Source organism: Nicotiana tabacum, chromosome 6 (genome assembly GCF_000715075.1).
Source record: "Nicotiana tabacum cultivar K326 chromosome 6, ASM71507v2, whole genome shotgun sequence".
Lineage (NCBI taxonomy): Eukaryota > Viridiplantae > Streptophyta > Magnoliopsida > Solanales > Solanaceae > Nicotiana > Nicotiana tabacum.
In genome coordinates, this window is record NC_134085.1 from 142,426,648 (window position 1) to 142,444,169 (window position 17,522).

A 17,522-nucleotide genomic window follows, 5' to 3' on the forward strand; every position below is an offset into this window, starting at 1 on the left:
ATATTAGGCCTAAATTAAATATTTACATGCTAAAATATAAAAAATCTTGGGGAGGGTCAAAAATCACATGTCTACAATAACAATAATAGTTGATTTAGAATTTTTATTTCACACAATACATGCACTTCCACAAGCGTTGAAGCCCTCAAACAGTCCAATATAATATGGATGTTGTTTGTCAAATGTCTAACCTAAAAAAGAAACCATAGAGCAATCTCTATGTGAAGATGAACTTTGTTATAGAAATTAAAAGCCTAATGTATAAGACTAAAGACTTACGGTAGGAGTAACCAGTAAGGTTTATGAAGAATGAAGATGAAGCAACTGAAGAGTGCGGCTGAGAAAGAATAGGAGAGAATGAACTAAAGCCCTAGCATATGTATATACTTAAGGTTAAGTCATAATTTTATTAATTCTTATTGGGTTATCGGTTAACCCATTAATAAAAATTGGCAAACCGAGGCTCAAACCGATAATCCAATAGTGAAAAAAATTTAAATTTACCGAACCGTTAACCCAATAACCCGATACTGATAACCCAATAATAAATTAACGGTTCGGATTATCGATTTTACCCGATATATGCCTAGCCCTATAATAAACTACCTCCTTCTAGAGGTGTATTTGACCATAGAATTGTGTTGCAAAGTGGCACTGAACCTGTAAATAAAAGACCCTATAGATATCCTTCTGTGAAAAAGGATATCATTGAGGGCCTAGTACAGCAGATGCTTGATCAAGGCATCATACAACCTAGATGTAGTCCATTTGCATCACTAGTGATCTTGGTAGGAAAAAAAGATAGTATATGGAGACTTTGTGTGGACTATAGAGATCTAAACAAACATACTATGGAGAACAAGTTTCTCATTCCAATTGTGGAAGACTTGTTAGATGAATTAGGGGGATCCAGAATCTTTTCTAAGATAGACTTAAGGTCAGGCTACCATCAACTTAGAATGGCAAAGGAGGATGTGCCCAAAACAGCTTTGAGAACTCACTCAGGTCATTTTGAATACCTGGTTATGCCTTTTGGCCTCTCAAATGCTCCTGCAACTTTCCAAGGATTAATGAACTCTTTCTTTCACAAGTTTCTTAGGAAGCATGTACTGGTTTTCTTTGATGATATCCTAATCTACAACAACACTATGGAAGATCATTTGATCCACCTAATATCTGTATTTTATGGAGATGATGAAGCATCAATTATTTGCTAAGAGGAGCAAGTGTTTCTTTGGAGTCCACAAAATTGAATACTTAGGTCACTTTATTACAGCTGAAGGAGTCTCTACTGATCCCCACCAAATAGCAGTTGTGATGAATTGGCCTACACCAACCACTCTCAAATAGTTGAGAGGATTTCTAGGCCTAGTTAGATACTACATGAGGTTTGTCAAGGGCTTTGGTATTATTTGCAAACCATTAACTGAATTAACCAAGAAGAACAATTTCAAATGGTCACAAGTAGCTGATGTAGCCTTTGCAGAATTGAAGGAGGCACTTACTCAGGCACTTGTCTTATCTTTACCTGATGCCAGCAAGACATTCATTGTGGAGACTGATGCAAGTGGCTATAGGATAGAGGCAGTGCTTATGCAAAAAGGGCATCCAATAGCCTTTATTAGCAAAGCTCTGTCACCTAGACATGCTACCTTATCTGTCTATGATAGAGAGCTATTAGATGTTGTTCATGCAGTTTCTAAATGGTCACAATACCTGCTGAGACAGAAGTTTATTATAAGGACTGATCAGAAGGCTCTGAAGTTCCTTATGGAGCAGAAATCGCACACTAATTCTCAACTGATATGGTTAACAAAATTGATGCCTTTTGACTACTCTATAGAATACAAGAAGAGAGTGGAGAATAAAGTAGTTGATGCTCTCTCAAGGGTCATTGGTGCTGAACTATTAGCACTAATGCTATCACCTCATAACATAGATCTGTTCCAAAACATAGTATCCAGTTGGAGTTCAGATTTTGAGCTTCAACAACTTATTATAGAACTTCAACATAATCTTGTTGCTCATAAACAGTTCACTGGACTCAAGACCAACCAAGGAGGAAGGGCATACTGGTGATTGAGAAAGTTCCAGAACTAAGAAGGGCAATCATGAAAGCTTGGCATGCTAGTCCTCAAGGTGGTCACTCAGGGATTGAAGCTACATTAAGGAGGTTGGTGACATTGTTTTACTGGAAGAATATGAGGAAGGACATAAAGAAATTTGTCCAAAAATGTGATGTATGTCAAAGGAACAAATCAGACTTGGTTGCTTAACCCAGGTCTATTGCAACCACTACCTATACCAGATGTAGTTTGGTCACAGATCAGCATGAACTTCATTGATGGGTTGCCCAAGTCGAATGGATGTAAAGTAATCCTATTAGTAGTAGACAGGCTAAGCAAATATGGTCATTTCATTCCACTCATACACCCTTACACTGCTCAGTCAGTTGCTAAGGTTTTTTCTTGACACAATAGTTAAGCTACATGGGATGCCTGATGCTATTACAAATGATAGGGATGATGTTTTCTTGAGTTCATTCTGGCAGGAGCTATTCACACTCCAAGGAGTACAGCTGCACACCTCATCAGCTTATCACCCTCAATCTGATGGGCAAACTGAGGTCCTGAATAGAAGCCTTGAAACTTAATTGAGATGCTACTGTAGTGAGGATGCTAACAACTGGTTCTCCTATTTACCAATGGCTGAATATTGGTATAACACTTGCTTCCATTCTGCCATTCAGACCACCCCTTATGAAGCATTATATGACTGACCACCCCCTTTGCATTTACCATATATACTAGGAGAATCAGCTTCTGCTGAAGTAGACAATACATTGGTCAATAGAGAGCTCAAGCTACAGCTGCTTAAGCATTATCTGAGAAGAGCACAACTTAGGATGAAGCAACAACAGATTCTCATAGAAATGATTGACAATTTGAAGTTGGAGATCGGGTTTATTTGAAGGTCCAACCATATAAACAAGTAACTATTTCAAATCATTTCTCACACAAATCAGCTGCAAACTTTTATGGTCCATTTCAGATTATTAGAAGAATTAGTCCAGTGGCCTATACTTTATTACTACTTGCTAGGGTGAAAATTCATCCTACAGTCCATGTTTCCTTGCTGAAAAAGTGCCACGAAGTGCCCTCACAAATCTCTTATCCCCAGTTGTTGATTTGGCAAGCCCTTATTGCCTTGACCCTGAGTTGATTTTGCAAAGGAGGATGATCAAAAGAGGCAATAAGGATGTTGCACAGGTTCTAGTCAAATGGCAAGGATTGCCTGCTGATGCTGCTACGAAGGAAATTGCTACTATTTTACATACCAGATTTCCACTCTTTGATCCTTGTGGGCAAGGATCTTTTATTGGAGGGAGTAATGATACACGATTATTAGAAGGGCGATTGGTTGGGGAATTCAAAAGGTAGTTAAAACAGTTAGTTGGAAATTCAAAAAGTAGTTAGAGTTGTTAGTTGGAAGAAATCTGTTAGAAAGCTCGTTCATTTCATACAATGTAATCGATATAAATACATTGTAATCAACAATTTACATATATGAAAAGACAATGTCCCTAAAATAAGTAATGTAATATAATATCTTTTATATTATTACTCACAACATAACAATCTTTCAATTCATACATTAGATAAAAAATCTATATATCCGAGAGTTCTATTAATGTGTCATTAAATGATTAATGTCCCAGAGTTTACATTCAAACACAGTGCAGTGTCAAGAATTGAATTAGTTAAACTTTCCACTTACCTTTCTTGCTCCTACTCTTCTTGTTATAACTAAAAGCTTCAAATATAAGTAGGATTCTAAGGGCTTTACCTTAACAAAGTATACATCCACAGCTACAATTGACAGAGGTTCAATTAATTACGCAAAGTCTTATCAACGAAATGATTATTAACCATCTCTAGTAAGAATATGACTCAAAATATGTAGGATTTGAAGAAGAAAAACCCGCCTTTTGTTTCTCCATCTCACTACTTTACTATATTCCTTTTGTTTATTTAAGAGAATAAGCATTAATTTTTCATACAATTCAGTCAGGGTTGAAAATAACTAACTAAAATTCGCCGTCAAAAAAATTTGACACTCAACTATTCGTGCGAGCAAAATATCTAATAGTTTCGGACCTCCGTCCAACTACTTTATTGCAATTTCTATGTTTATGTCTCAAAAGTCGAATAAATATATGAAAACAGAACTGTAACACAGTGAATGAATTCACAAAAGATTTTTCTGTATGTGAATGCTCAGAAGAGTTGCATCGACGAAATACTTTAACTTAAAGTGCAGGACCACCTAAAACTAGAAATAATCCCCCATAATATTAATTTCAAAGGAAATTTTGCACAAACGAGAACTGTACATGTTATTTTTTCCACTAAGCCTGTGCTGGAGCTACCCTCCAAACAACCAACACGGCAATAATAAACTTTATCGACACCCAACATGCAGCAAAAAACAAATACTATCCCACTACCCCCCAACCCTCAAACTCCCAAGAATCAGAAAATATCAACTATTATCCTATCCTATATTCAAGCTGCGCTGCAATCGATTTACTCTGCTTCTTTTCTTGGATTTGGATATCATGTGAAGGAGAATCCCTAATCCAGCCTCCTCATAGTGTCGTTTATTCATTTGCTTTGCAAGTGTCTTATGTCACGACTGTCTGCTGCTTGCTGCCATCTTGTTGCTTCTTGACAAATTCTTGTTGGCTAGCCACATCAACTGTGAAGTCGTCCTCGTCATCCTTCATGAGAAACTTGTCAACTTGAGCAGCTGCTTGCCGGCCTTCGGAGATGGCCCACACCACCAAAGACTGTCCCCTGCGACAGTCTCCTGCTGCAAACACCCCTTCCACACTTGTAGAGAAGCGTCCATAATCAGCCTTGAAGTTAGACCTGTTGTCCTTTTCTAGTCCCAGTTTGTCTGCTATTGTCTGAACAAAGATCAAACACAAGAATAACCATTAAATATAAATTGAATTTCATCAGAGCAAAAAAAATGAAGAAATGAAAATGGAAATCATAAGATACTAACCGATTCAGGACCAAGGAACCCCATAGCTAGCAGAACCAGATCGGCTCCGATAATTTCTTCAGAGCCTTCTACTTCTTTGAATTGGAATCTTCCACTGTCATCTTTCTCCCACTGTACACGTATGACCTCCAACCCTTTCACATTTCCATTCTCATCTCCAATGAAACGCTTAGTCAATACCTCATAGGATCTCGGATCCTTACCAAACTTTGCAGCAGCTTCCTGATGCCCATAATCTACACGGAAGATACGAGGCCACTGCCAACAAGAAATGGAAAGGACATATCAAATTGACATTCAAGAAGTTAATAAGAAAAATGTTAATAAAAGTTTAATGATCACTTTATAATCCTAATTCAGACTATAAAGCCAATTCTAGAAACTTCCTCTGAAAGTATAAGGAGCAAATCCTTCTAATTTAAGCTGACAAAACATCATATTGCTTCTGAATTGTCCGTCATGCACATGATAAACATAAAGCAACCCCGCTAATTGAAGTGACTGCCGGAAAATGTAAGGTGCATTTGCCACGGTAATAACAGTAAGGTGCAAGCGTGCTAATTGAAGTGACTAACTATGCATGGGAAAGAGTAAGGTGCATTGCCACATAAAACATGATCAAACCTGCGGCCAAGGATTTCCAGGAGCCCTAGTTTGTGGCGGCTGAGGGAGAAGCTCTAGATTAACAACACTGCTGCAGCCATGCCGAATAGACGTTCCTATGCAATCTGTCCCAGTGTCACCTCCACCAATAACAACCACCTTCTTTCCCTTGGCAGAAATGTATTTTCCATCCTGGAGATTGCTATCAAGCAAACTTTTTGTGTTTGCATGAAGGAACTCCATTGCAAAATGAACTCCTGAGAGGTCTCGTCCAGGAACAGGAAGGTCCCTACCAATGAGTCAACATGTAGTTTGAGTGAGCAATTACTTATTCAGAAAGCACAATGAACCAAAAGCGATATGATGCGATCCATGGTACTCACCTTGGCTTTGTGGCTCCAACAGCCAAAACAATTGCATCGTGATCTTCACGAAGCCGCTCCAAGGAGTACATGGGATCATTTCCAACATTTGCATTGACCACAAATTTCACCCCTTCCTTCTCCATAAGGTCAACCCGCCTCTGAACGACATCAATCTTGTCGGTCTTCATGTTGGGCACTCCATACATCATCAGACCACCGATTCTATCAGCACGTTCAAACACGGTTACAGTATGACCCTTTCTATTTAACTGATCAGCAGCAGCCAAGCCTGAGGGTCCACTCCCGACAATTGCGACTCTTTTCCTGTCAGAATGAGAACAATTAGAACATGAGCTATCGATGTAATGTACGGTAGAGCGTAGATGTCGATCTATCAAAGCTTAACTACTCTTAGAATAAAACATCTACATAATCCGTAAAAGCACAGCTTTTTGCTGAAAAAATATGCTGCTGACAGTGGACACGCTGAAAGACAATCAACTTAGTAGCTGCAAAGAGTCGGTTACCAGGAGCAATTGGAAATGAGAAAAAGGGGCACCTCCAAAGAAAATAAAAGCAGGCACAGGTAGGATTGTGGGGGCAGGGGTTTGGGACAGTACAGTACAAGCAAGTGATGAAATGCTTACCCAGTTCTCTCAGAAGGAGGTCGTGGCACCATCCACCCTTCCTCAAAAGCTTTGTCGATAATGGCACATTCAATGCTCTTGATAGAAACAGGATTCTCAATGATACCAAGCACACAAGACCCTTCACAAGGTGCAGGGCACACCCGACCAGTGAACTCGGGGAAGTTGTTTGTCTCAAGAAGCCTATCCAGTGCTTCACGCCACCTGTTTTGATACACTAACTCATTGAATTCTGGTATTTTATTTCCAAGAGGACACCCAGAGTTCTCCTGCAACAAATTTTTCATGACATGATCAAATCAGATTTTGGCTGCTTGCATTCATATTGTGCATCAATCACTACACATTTCAGCATTTATATTACCTGATGACAAAAAGGAGTTCCACAGTCCATGCAGCGCGCAGACTGTGTCTTAAGGAGTGGACTGGGTTTTGACTCTTCCATAACCTCTTTCCAGTCCCTCATCCGAACATCTGGATCCCTGTATGACACGCCCTGTCGCTCATAAGCAACAAAACCTCGATGCTTGACTGCATCAGCAACTTCGGTGGGCCTCTTCAATGTTTTTTCCTCTTCAACCTGTAGAAGACCAAAAGTGCATATGTAAAGTTGCAAAACCTATTGTAAAGCCTCTTACGGCAACTAAATACCCAAATGGGCCGGCAAAGGCCAATAAAGCAATTAATGGACAAGTCAGGTGCCACAAGGTCCCTAAGCTACATCTATAGAAAAAATAGAATCTTCTCAGGAATATCATGAAATAATACAGGAATTCCAAGGCAGCTCCTTCAGAAACTTCGTAAATGAACTAACCTGACTGGATTGGTCCTTAGATGCAGCTGCTAATTTCTTCAGCTCTTCAAAGGCATCTTTCTCCTTCAAATCTGCCTCTTCTTGCTCCTCCGCTTCCTTGATGGCACGTTCATTTGCTGCTTTGTTAGCTTCCTCTTTTTTCATGCTTGCCAGAACCCGTTTATAATCTCTAGGGAAGACCTTAATAAATCTAGGCAAAAGATTATCGAAGTCTGCAAGAACATCTTTTGCCAGTTGGCTGTTTGTGTTACGCTGATGTTGCTGTATCATCATCTTCAAAGTCATGATATCGTCGTCTTCTTCAACTTTATCAAGATCAACCAGCTCTGAATTGCAACGACATCGGAATTTTGAATCCACATCAAGAACATAGGCAACGCCACCACTCATACCAGCAGCAAAGTTTCTTCCAGTTTTTCCAAGGACAACAACTGTACCGCCAGTCATGTACTCACAGCCGTGATCACCAACACCTTCCACAACAGCTTTGGCCCCTGAGTTACGGACACAAAATCTTTCTGCTGCCATCCCATTAAAATATGCCTCCCCAGTCGTTGCCCCATAAAGAGCTACATTTCCAATCACAATATTTTCCTTGGGGTCAAACTTGCTTTCTTTTGGAGGATAGACAATGATTTTCCCCCCTGACAAACCTTTACCAACATAATCATTGCTGTCTCCTTCAAGCTCTAATGTGATGCCAGGGCAAAGAAAAGCTCCCAGACTCTGCCCTGCACTTCCACTAAGTTTGATATGAATAGTGTCTGCAGGGAGTCCTGCGAGGTGATATCGCTTGGTAACTTCATGGCTTAGCATCGTTCCGACAGCACGGTTTACATTACATATTGGAGTTTCAATATATACAGGAAGACTTTTCTCCAAAGCAGCTTTGGAAAGGGCTATCAAATTGTTATCTAAAGCCATGTCTAAACCATGATCCTGTTTCTGTACACAATATTGAGCAGCTTCAGGACGGATATCAGCAGCAGGTCGAAGCAGTAGGGACAGATCGATGTTCTTTAGTTTGTCATTGTTCTTGGTTAAATCTTTATCCAGTTCAAGCATGTCTGAACGGCCAACCATTTCAGTAAGTGTTCTAAAACCAAGCTGAGACATGATTTCTCTTACTTCCTCAGCCAGCATGAAGAAGAAATTTATGACATGTTCTGGTTCTCCAGCAAACTTCTCCCGAAGAATTGGATCTTGAGTCGCAATTCCCACAGGGCAAGTGTTTTTGTGGCATTTTCTCATCATTATGCAGCCAAGTGTTATGAGGGGAGCAGTGCTGAAACCAAACTCCTCCGCACCAAGAAGAGCAGCAACAGCCACATCTCTTCCAGTTTTCAATTGGCCATCTGTTTGCAGTGTTGTTCGGCCACGGAGGTCATTAGCCACTAAAGTTTGATGGGTCTCTGCAAGACCAAGTTCCCATGGAAGCCCGGCACTCTTGATACCAGTCCATCTTGAGGCACCCGTGCCTCCATCATGACCGGAGATCAAGACATGATCAGCATGTCCCTTGACAACACCGCTAGCAATAACCCCAACGCCAGCTTCAGAAACCAACTTGACACTTACACGTGCCCCGGGATTTGCATTCTATAGGCATAATAGGGCAATATCTCAGGATCAAAGAATAATAAATAAAGAAAGATGCACAGTGCAAATACACGAGATTTTAATACCTTAAGATCATGAATCAACTGCGCAAGATCCTCAATAGAGTAGATATCATGATGAGGAGGAGGACTAATTAGTCCAACTCCAGCTGTGGAGTTCCTAGTGACAGCTATGTCACCAATGACCTTGTGTCCAGGAAGTTCACCCCCTTCTCCAGGCTTGGCTCCCTGCAAAATACAAAGGGATGTGAATAGATGTATCCAACGCGTAACAGAAAACTTTACTGTTCACATTTATCTCACCAAATGCCAAATGCAGGTTTCAGTTAATGAGGCAAAGACACCTATAGGTGCCCTGCAGATGCAGCATCATCTGTCCATGAACATAAATTCATAAACAAGAGAAACCTCTATTCCAACTGGAATACAGGATCTAATAGGAATGGATCAACATTTAATACAAACATGTTGATGAATGAAATATATTGCAATGCGCATGTAAAGAGTACCTGAGCCATTTTTATCTGTAGCTCATCCGCATTTGTGAGGTAATAACTTGAGACTCCAAATCTACCACTTGCAACCTGCTTAATTGCACTTCTTTTTGGATTCATTGAACCATTAGGAAGAGGCTCCATCCGAGATGGTTGCTCACCACCCTCACCTGTCCAACAGTAGGTACAGCTTTCATTTTACAGTCAAAAGAATTTCAGCTCCAAAGGGGTAAAAATGGTAGCCTCACAAGAGAAAGATCACTGTCAACACTCCACTTAAGCAGCCCCACAGGGGTTAGCTCAATTGGCAAAGGTTGAAGGACTTGTGTCTTAGGTTACAAGTTAGAACCATACACCAGGCGAACTAACCACAGTATTTAAGTGGAGAAAGTTAAGAGCGGCGGACTCATCATCCCCAAGTTTTTTAACGCTGTGGTTGGCCCCCAGACTGATTTCTCGGTCATAAAAAATAAAACATTCCAGTAAAACATACCTGTGTTAGATTTGCCCCCAATTTTGTTCATTGCCATAGCAAGAGTAGCATGTGCCTCCAAAGAGATTGATCCATAACTCATGGCTCCAGTAACAAAACGTTTTACAATCTCACTTGCTGGTTCAACTTCTTCCAGAGGAACTTTCACCTCTGCCTCTTTAAACTTCAAAAGTCCCCTTAAATTGCATTGTCTATTTAATTCCTGCACACGCTTAGAATATTCTTTGTAGGCAGCTACACTATTAGTTCGTGCAGCCTCCTGCAATTTTGCAATGGCAAGTGGATCATTAAGGTGAATCTCACCACCTTTTCTCCAATGATAATCACCAGGATTAGGGAGTGCCACAGCCTCTGCACTCCCTGGAGCCAAGGCTCGTGCTGGGAACGCTAGTTCATGCAGCTTGAGTGCATCTTTTGCAAGTGCATCAAAAGTTGCACCTTCCACTCTGCTAGGAGTTCCATTGAAACACCGCTCCATCACTTCTGATGAAAGGCCAACTGCCTCAAAAATCTGAGCGCCCTTGTACGATGCCAATGTTGATATGCCCATTTTTGCAAGAACCTTCTGCATGCCATAATGACTTGCTTTGAAGTATTTCTTGACAAGCTCATCCTTGGAACGGAACTCACCAGTTGACTTTGGTGGGATTTTTCCATCAACCTGTAGTCTCCATATAGCTTCTACAGCCAAATAAGGGCAGATAGCATCAGCACCAAATCCTACCAATGTACAGAAATGGTGTACTTCTCGTGGCTCAGCAGATTCAACAATCAGTCCAACACGAGTCCGCTCAAGCTTTTTAACTAAATGATGATGGACAGCACCAACAGCCAATAAAGAGCTCACAGCAACACGCTTTGGCGAGAAGGCTAAGAAGGTTAATAAGTAAATATCAATACCATATCGATAACAGAGATAAAAACCATGTACAAAGGAATGACATACTTTTTATTTTATTTTTAAAATTAAATGGCTCTCTGTAAAGATTGGTACCTCTGTCAGAAAGAATGATTGTTGTATAACCCTCCTGAATCGCGCTGTGCGCTTCAGAGCAGATCCTATCTAAGGTCTCCTCGAGACCCTTCGTACCACGGTCTCGGGAGAAGGTAATATCAAGAACCTTACTGCGCCACCCTCTGTAGTTCATCTTTTTCACAGCTTCCATTTCTTCAATGGACAAAAGAGGTCCCTTGAGTGAGAGGCGGTGACACTGTTCTTCGGTGGTCTCTGTAAGATCTCCTTCAGGACCAATCATACATTCCATAGACGTAACAATTTTTTCCCTTATAGGGTCAATAGGAGGGTTTGTGACTTGAGCAAACATCTGCTTGAAATACTCAAATGTAAGTTTTTCTCTAGTAGACATCACTGCTAATGGAGCATCATTTCCCATTGAACCAAGAGCCTCGACACCATCTTTTGCCATTGGGAGTAGCAGCATTTCTAAAGACTCCACAGTGTAACTGCATAAATAGGTCAGCGATTAAATACTTAATACATGTTGTCACAAAATTCTGGGGAATTGTCAGTTTGTGGCAAAAGAAACATACCCGAAGGCCTTTAATGGAGCCAATAAACCATGAAGCCCCATATTTTCCATACTGTCATCATCATTTAACGCCTAAAATTGTAGAAGAATAGATTGGTAAGTTAAGAGGCACTTAAAGAACCAACTAATAACAAATAGGCACAATTAACAGCAGAAAAGAGAAGACCAAAAACAAAGATTTAGAGGAATTAAATTAGTATGAGACACGGTGCTCACAGGCAAAACTCCGGCAATGGGTGGAGGGACCCTGTAGGATTTATTTACAGACTCAACAATGTCTTTCAGCTCTATCTTTTGCCTTTTAAGCCACTGTCCATAAGGTCTTGCAAGAGAGTACTGCTGCTTCAAAGCTTCATCATCTACAACAACATGGTTCTCAAAGTCCACCAGAAGCATCATTCCAGGGTTTAGTCGACCTTTTCTGCATACATCTTCAGGTGGAATATCAACTACTCCAACTTCACTTGCCATAACAACCCTGCCACTGTATGTGACATAAAAGCGACCTGGACGCAGACCATTCCGATCTAATGTAGCTCCAAGATAGCGCCCATCAGTAACTGCAAGGCAATGTCCACATTAAGCAAATGCCACAAAGAAAAAACTCATATAAGAAATCAGTTAATTCCTTGAAGTCTATTACATGATATAAGGGCAGGTCCATCCCATGGTTCCATGAGAGCTGAAAAATACTCGTACAATGCTTTGCGGTTAGGATCCATGTTCTTGTCATTTTGCCAGGCTTCAGGAATCATCATCATTACAGCTTCTGGGAGGCTTCTACCAGCTCGAAGCAGAAGCTCAAGTACACCATCAAAAGCTCCTGAAAAATGGAGATCAAAATCAGATATGGGACAATCAAGACAAATATCTGCTAGTAGGAAAGTTGATCACAGCATGTTCAGATATTGACTGCTTTGAGGTGCAGAAAGGTAGCACAAGAACCTGAGTCAGATGAACTGGCATCAACAATGGGCAAGAGCTTTTTCATTTCTGTCTTCGAAAGGCCAAGCTCTTTGCATTTAAGAAGACCTTCACGAGCCCTCATCCTGAAGAGACAAAAGAATGACGTTTCAAACAAAACATCAATGGAGAGGACAAATCAACAAGATACAATGGAATTTAACTTCGCAACTGTCAAATAACTTAATCCTATTTAAGATTCTTCCTTAGCTTCTGGGAAGAGCATGCTAGTCGATTTGCAGTCAACATGTTACTCCAGAATTGAGGGGAACAAAGGAAGATATTTGATGCAAAAGGAAGGATTCAATCATGTGCATCCCTCCACTAGTGTAATGTGGAAAAGAACATCACTGACCTGCAGAAACTACTGTTGACACCTTATCCTCACAATTCACTTTTTACAAGGATCAGTGAATCCTCTTTTCAATTTTCAAATGGAAAGCAAATCATCTAAAATACCTTTTAATTCAGGAGATCAATCTTAGATGAATTTTATTAAGCTCTGCACATATTATACCAGAAAATGTAACTCGGCAGGAAACTTACCAATTCACGTTGCCTCGAAGTGTGTTAATTTCCCCGTTATGACCCAAAACACGCATAGGCTGAGCACGATCCCAACTAGGAAAGGTATTTGTAGAGAACCTAGAATGCACCTGTACCAGAAAACCCCAAAAATTTACATTTGGAAGATCCAATACGACAAAAAGAAAAAAAATGGAGCTGCTGAGATATGTCTTCCAGATGCAATGGTAATTGAGTTCTGGCACTTTGAAGATTTGTGGCAATGACAGGACACAGCACATTGAGCCCTAATCTAACCTTGAGCACACACAAATTCCTCCACAAGATTTAAGTGGATATTTTCTCGTTAAGAACAGATGGCAGAGAGGAGGGCACCAAGTTTCTGTAAACATTATTTACTTGGTAATGAGTTTCCTTACCAACTCACCAAAGAGTCCCACCGGCATCCAAATTCAAATTGTGATCAAGGGAGTGGAAGAACTTAAGAGATCATTCATACTTCAATGCCTCAGAAGCCATTCCTCAACCTTGCATCTCTTCAGTTTACTGGTTGATCCAATGCTGTTCGTTGTTGAAGTATGGAGTCAGTGTACAAATTAAAAGAGAATGGATAAAATATTTACCAGGGCCATGTAGCTCGTAAACCTTTCATTGCCCAAATCTGCATAGTAGTACTCCTTCAACTGATTAGGCTTCAACTGACCTTTGTAAACAATAGTCCTGCGCATTAAGAATATAAAATTTAAAGTTAGCCACAGCACCACAGCAAATAGTGATGTATTCTGAGTCTTGTGGAACAAACCTTGAAGAAAGAGAGCATATATAGAAATCTCTCACGCCACCATGTTGGAGGTTTAAAGCAGCTCGGATCGCTACCATTGAAACCCTCCTCAAAATATACATCTGCAGGGGGAACGGATTCAGAACCTATGATGAACAATAATTGATAGGGAAATACTAAGTAGTAACAAATATACTACTTCAGTAACAGACAACTACCTGCCGCTCAAAGTCGACCTTTGACCGAGGAGTTGGTGTCAGAAACACTTGCTCAATGACAGGTTCTGTCTGCAATGCCGACTTGCCCAGTCCTGAATTATCTGTAGGGACTGGACGCCATCCAAGAACTGTATGACCGAGCGACTCAGCCACCTGCCGAAGCACAAATATTCAAAAAAAAAATCAGAATACGTAATAACAAAATTCACCTGCATAAATATGTCATCAAAATCATCAAATAGAGCAGGAGATGAATTTCACCTTTGTAAATACAATTTTGCTTTGCTCCCTTCTGCTTTCAGAGGTAGGTAGGAAGAACATCCCAACTGCATACTGGCCAGGTGGTGGTAGCTCAAATCCCACCTCACTTGCTACCTGAGGCAGTTACACAGAAGATACAAGCAACAATTGAGTGTTATATCAGATTTCAAGCCACAATTGGTAATTTTGCAACTAAGAGATCAGTATAAATACTTTAGTATTAAATTTTGAATAAATAGTCTATTTTTTGTTGTCATTCTCAAGTGATATTATTTTATACCCAATAAAAATACATGTCTTAGAAATACCTTGGAAAAAACATATAGATGAAAACTATATCCTTTTCATTATTACATGTGAAAAAAAATTGATCAGGTTACTACTTGTTTCTTTCTTGTAATTTCTGTAGTAGTAATTTTACATTATAAGTAAGCATTTAAAATAAAATTCCAATAATTAGAAGAACGCAAAATTTATTTATTTATTTCGTATTTAAGATTCCCCTATCATCCTCTCAGGTAATACACCCACACATGATCAACCATAAATAGTACAAAAGCAAAGAAGCAACTAACAAAATCATCAAATTAGCAATTCATAACAAGTCTCAAGAACATCACTTGAGGTTAAAAAAATTCCACTAACTGAAAATTAAGTAGCAGTAATTCTGAGCAGTTAAAATATGTCAGTCACCTCCTTGTAGAAATCATGAGGCAAAGCCACAAGAATACCGGCCCCATCTCCAGTATTAGTCTCACAACCACACGCGCCTCTATGAGACATCCGAACTAACATCTCAACAGCATCAGTTACCTAAAAACAATTTGAAAAATTCAAACTTTCCATAGAACTAAAAAAACCATCACAAATACTTTTGAAAAGTTTTCTGATTTACCGTTTTCCGGTTGCTTTCACCGGAAAGTTCAGCCACAAACCCAACACCACAAGAGTCCTTATCGAAGGACGGATCGTAAAGGCCGAGTGGCTTCTCCGGCACATTAGACAATGCAGAACGAACAACGACCTTAAGCTTCGGAGCCTGGCCCGGCCCATCTGATTGCCAAAGGTGCAACCTTTCAGAACCCGAGGCCCGGAGTTTGGCTCCGTAAAACCTCTTATCGAAACCGGTAGTCCTCTTAGCTAAACTTCTAGAGGCCCTAGTAGTTCTGCCCAGACCAACACCGACTCTGCACAAAGGCATAGCATTCAATTGATGGCCCGCCAGACTCTTGGCCGGCGATGGCATAACCATGCCATTGTTCACAGAACTCGAAGCAATCGACATATTAAACCACCAGGTTCAGTTGTTTACAATCTTTTTAAGAGATATGTGTATATATATAAATACCGTAAATTGTATACAGAATTAAGTTATTAACGAAAATAACCAAATAAGTTCAGATCTTTATGAATAAAAAAAGCGTTATAAAGAAATCTCAGATCCGTTGTTTAGAAGGTTTTTGGAATGATAAGATGAGTCGACTTAGAGCAGATCACGTGAAAAATAAGGGTTTGAAGAGAGGGCGGTGGATAAAGCGTAAAAAAGGTAGTCCTTATCTAATCAAACTATTCCAGATTGAGTTTTAATATAACGAAACAAAGGAACCAAAATCATAGGTAGGAGAGGGATTTTTGTTCAGGAAACGCAGATGAGGGCAACGAAGGCAAAAGGAAAGAGGAGAGAGTCTGCACAGCGTCAGAGGGGGTAGGTGGCGGCTCTCTTCTATCTTTCTTCGTTTTCGGCATGGGCGAGGTGGCTTGTGTTAGGATTTATAGATGAGATTGGAGTAGAAGTTGGCAGGGTGGGTGGGTGGGTTTGAGTGGGTCCTACCTGATCTGTGTTTCCTGAGAAAAACGTTTATCCGTGTTTAAACTTTAAACTAAATCTTTCACTAATAAATGTGCTGCTATATCTTTTATCTAAAACTTTATAATTGAATATAAGTGAATGTAGTCACATTTTTTATTTAGTACCGCATAGTTTATTATTTTTTTAACGCTATTTATACATCGGATATATAACATTATACGCTTATTATAATATTGGATGTAAAAACTTGATTTTACCTTCTACGAATTTCAACTCACATATAACTGAATAGTTCAAATCTTTACGGATAGCTTTAAATTTTTTACAACAACTTCTAAATGATATTCCTAACGAACTCTAATCATCAATTCGGTCAAAAAATTTCACAGATTATAAATTTTATTTATTAGTTTTTAAGCTTTTAAAACTCCAGGAGTAGAGTTTTTTATTTTTCACTTTAATGCACCTAATAATGTTTAAATGAATATCATTCTCAAATCAAAGTTTAACACAGATCTTCTCAATACACTATTAATAGATGAAAAAAAAGTTTCAAACTATATACAAAATAGGCTACTTTGGTAAGGTAAAGAATATAAGCTAAAGTTGATTAGGGAAGTATCCACATGTGTAATATCCCGTAATTATCTCTAAAATGTACTCCTCTCAGTTTGCATTTAATGGAGGTCTGAATTTTAATCATTCAGATCTCAGACATTAAGTGTGTTTGTTTTTAAAGTTTGAATCTTAATTATTCATATTTTAATCATTAAGCGCGTTTGTTGTTTTTTACTTCACAACCACTTAATGGGTATAAATATGTCTGTATGATTAAGATCTATAACAGAGACTTAATTTCATTAAGATGCTATCACATATTCATTATTAACTGTCGCCACCGCCTACCATTATTAACTACCACTATGTCGTTGCCGCCACCATACTCAACTACCACCACCACCGCGACGCCACCATCATCCTTATTCATAGTCACCACCATTATCGACCATCACCACCCATTATCCCCACCACTCCGACCACCATTATTCTCACCCACAATCAACACTCATCCGCCTCAATTACCACAACTGACCACCCCATCATCATCAACAACCACAACCGGCACTGTCCATTATTATCACCTACCACCACCCACCCACCACTTTTCTCAGTCACAACTACTACCACCACTCGTCATTATTAACTATCACCACCCACCACCACCATCCTCAATCATAATCGCCACTACTACCAATCACTACTAGCTACTAGCATGAGCCACCATCATTAACCAAAACTACCACCAAAC

At 39.7% G+C, this 17,522-nt stretch overlaps 1 protein-coding gene across 2 annotated transcripts; it reads right to left on the reverse strand.

Annotated features, from left to right (window-relative positions):
- Positions 1-4,333: 4,333 nt before the first annotated feature.
- LOC107822887 (glutamate synthase 1 [NADH], chloroplastic) lies at positions 4,334-16,147 on the reverse strand. 2 transcript variants are annotated; one of them, XM_075255516.1, is made up of 22 exons: positions 15,299-16,147; positions 15,097-15,216; positions 14,404-14,517; positions 14,143-14,295; positions 13,946-14,046; positions 13,767-13,863; positions 13,165-13,274; positions 12,601-12,704; positions 12,299-12,478; positions 11,872-12,215; positions 11,657-11,727; positions 11,100-11,569; positions 10,106-10,975; positions 9,628-9,782; positions 9,185-9,346; positions 7,500-9,098; positions 7,050-7,265; positions 6,686-6,954; positions 6,057-6,362; positions 5,695-5,962; positions 5,071-5,328; positions 4,334-4,969 (listed from the first exon to the last, which is right to left on the reverse strand). In XM_075255516.1, the coding sequence occupies exons 1-22, from the start codon at positions 15,686-15,688 to the stop codon at positions 4,685-4,687; spliced, it is 6,642 nt and encodes a 2,213-aa protein (XP_075111617.1). In that variant the 5' UTR covers positions 15,689-16,147; the 3' UTR covers positions 4,334-4,684. The 2 variants fall into 2 exon arrangements, with proteins under 2 accessions (XP_075111617.1, XP_075111618.1); XM_075255517.1 differs by lacking the exons at positions 13,946-14,046; positions 14,143-14,295; positions 14,404-14,517; positions 15,097-15,216; positions 15,299-16,147 and adding an exon at positions 13,563-13,704 and having other exon boundaries at positions 13,789-13,841.
- Positions 16,148-17,522: the final 1,375 nt, after the last annotated feature.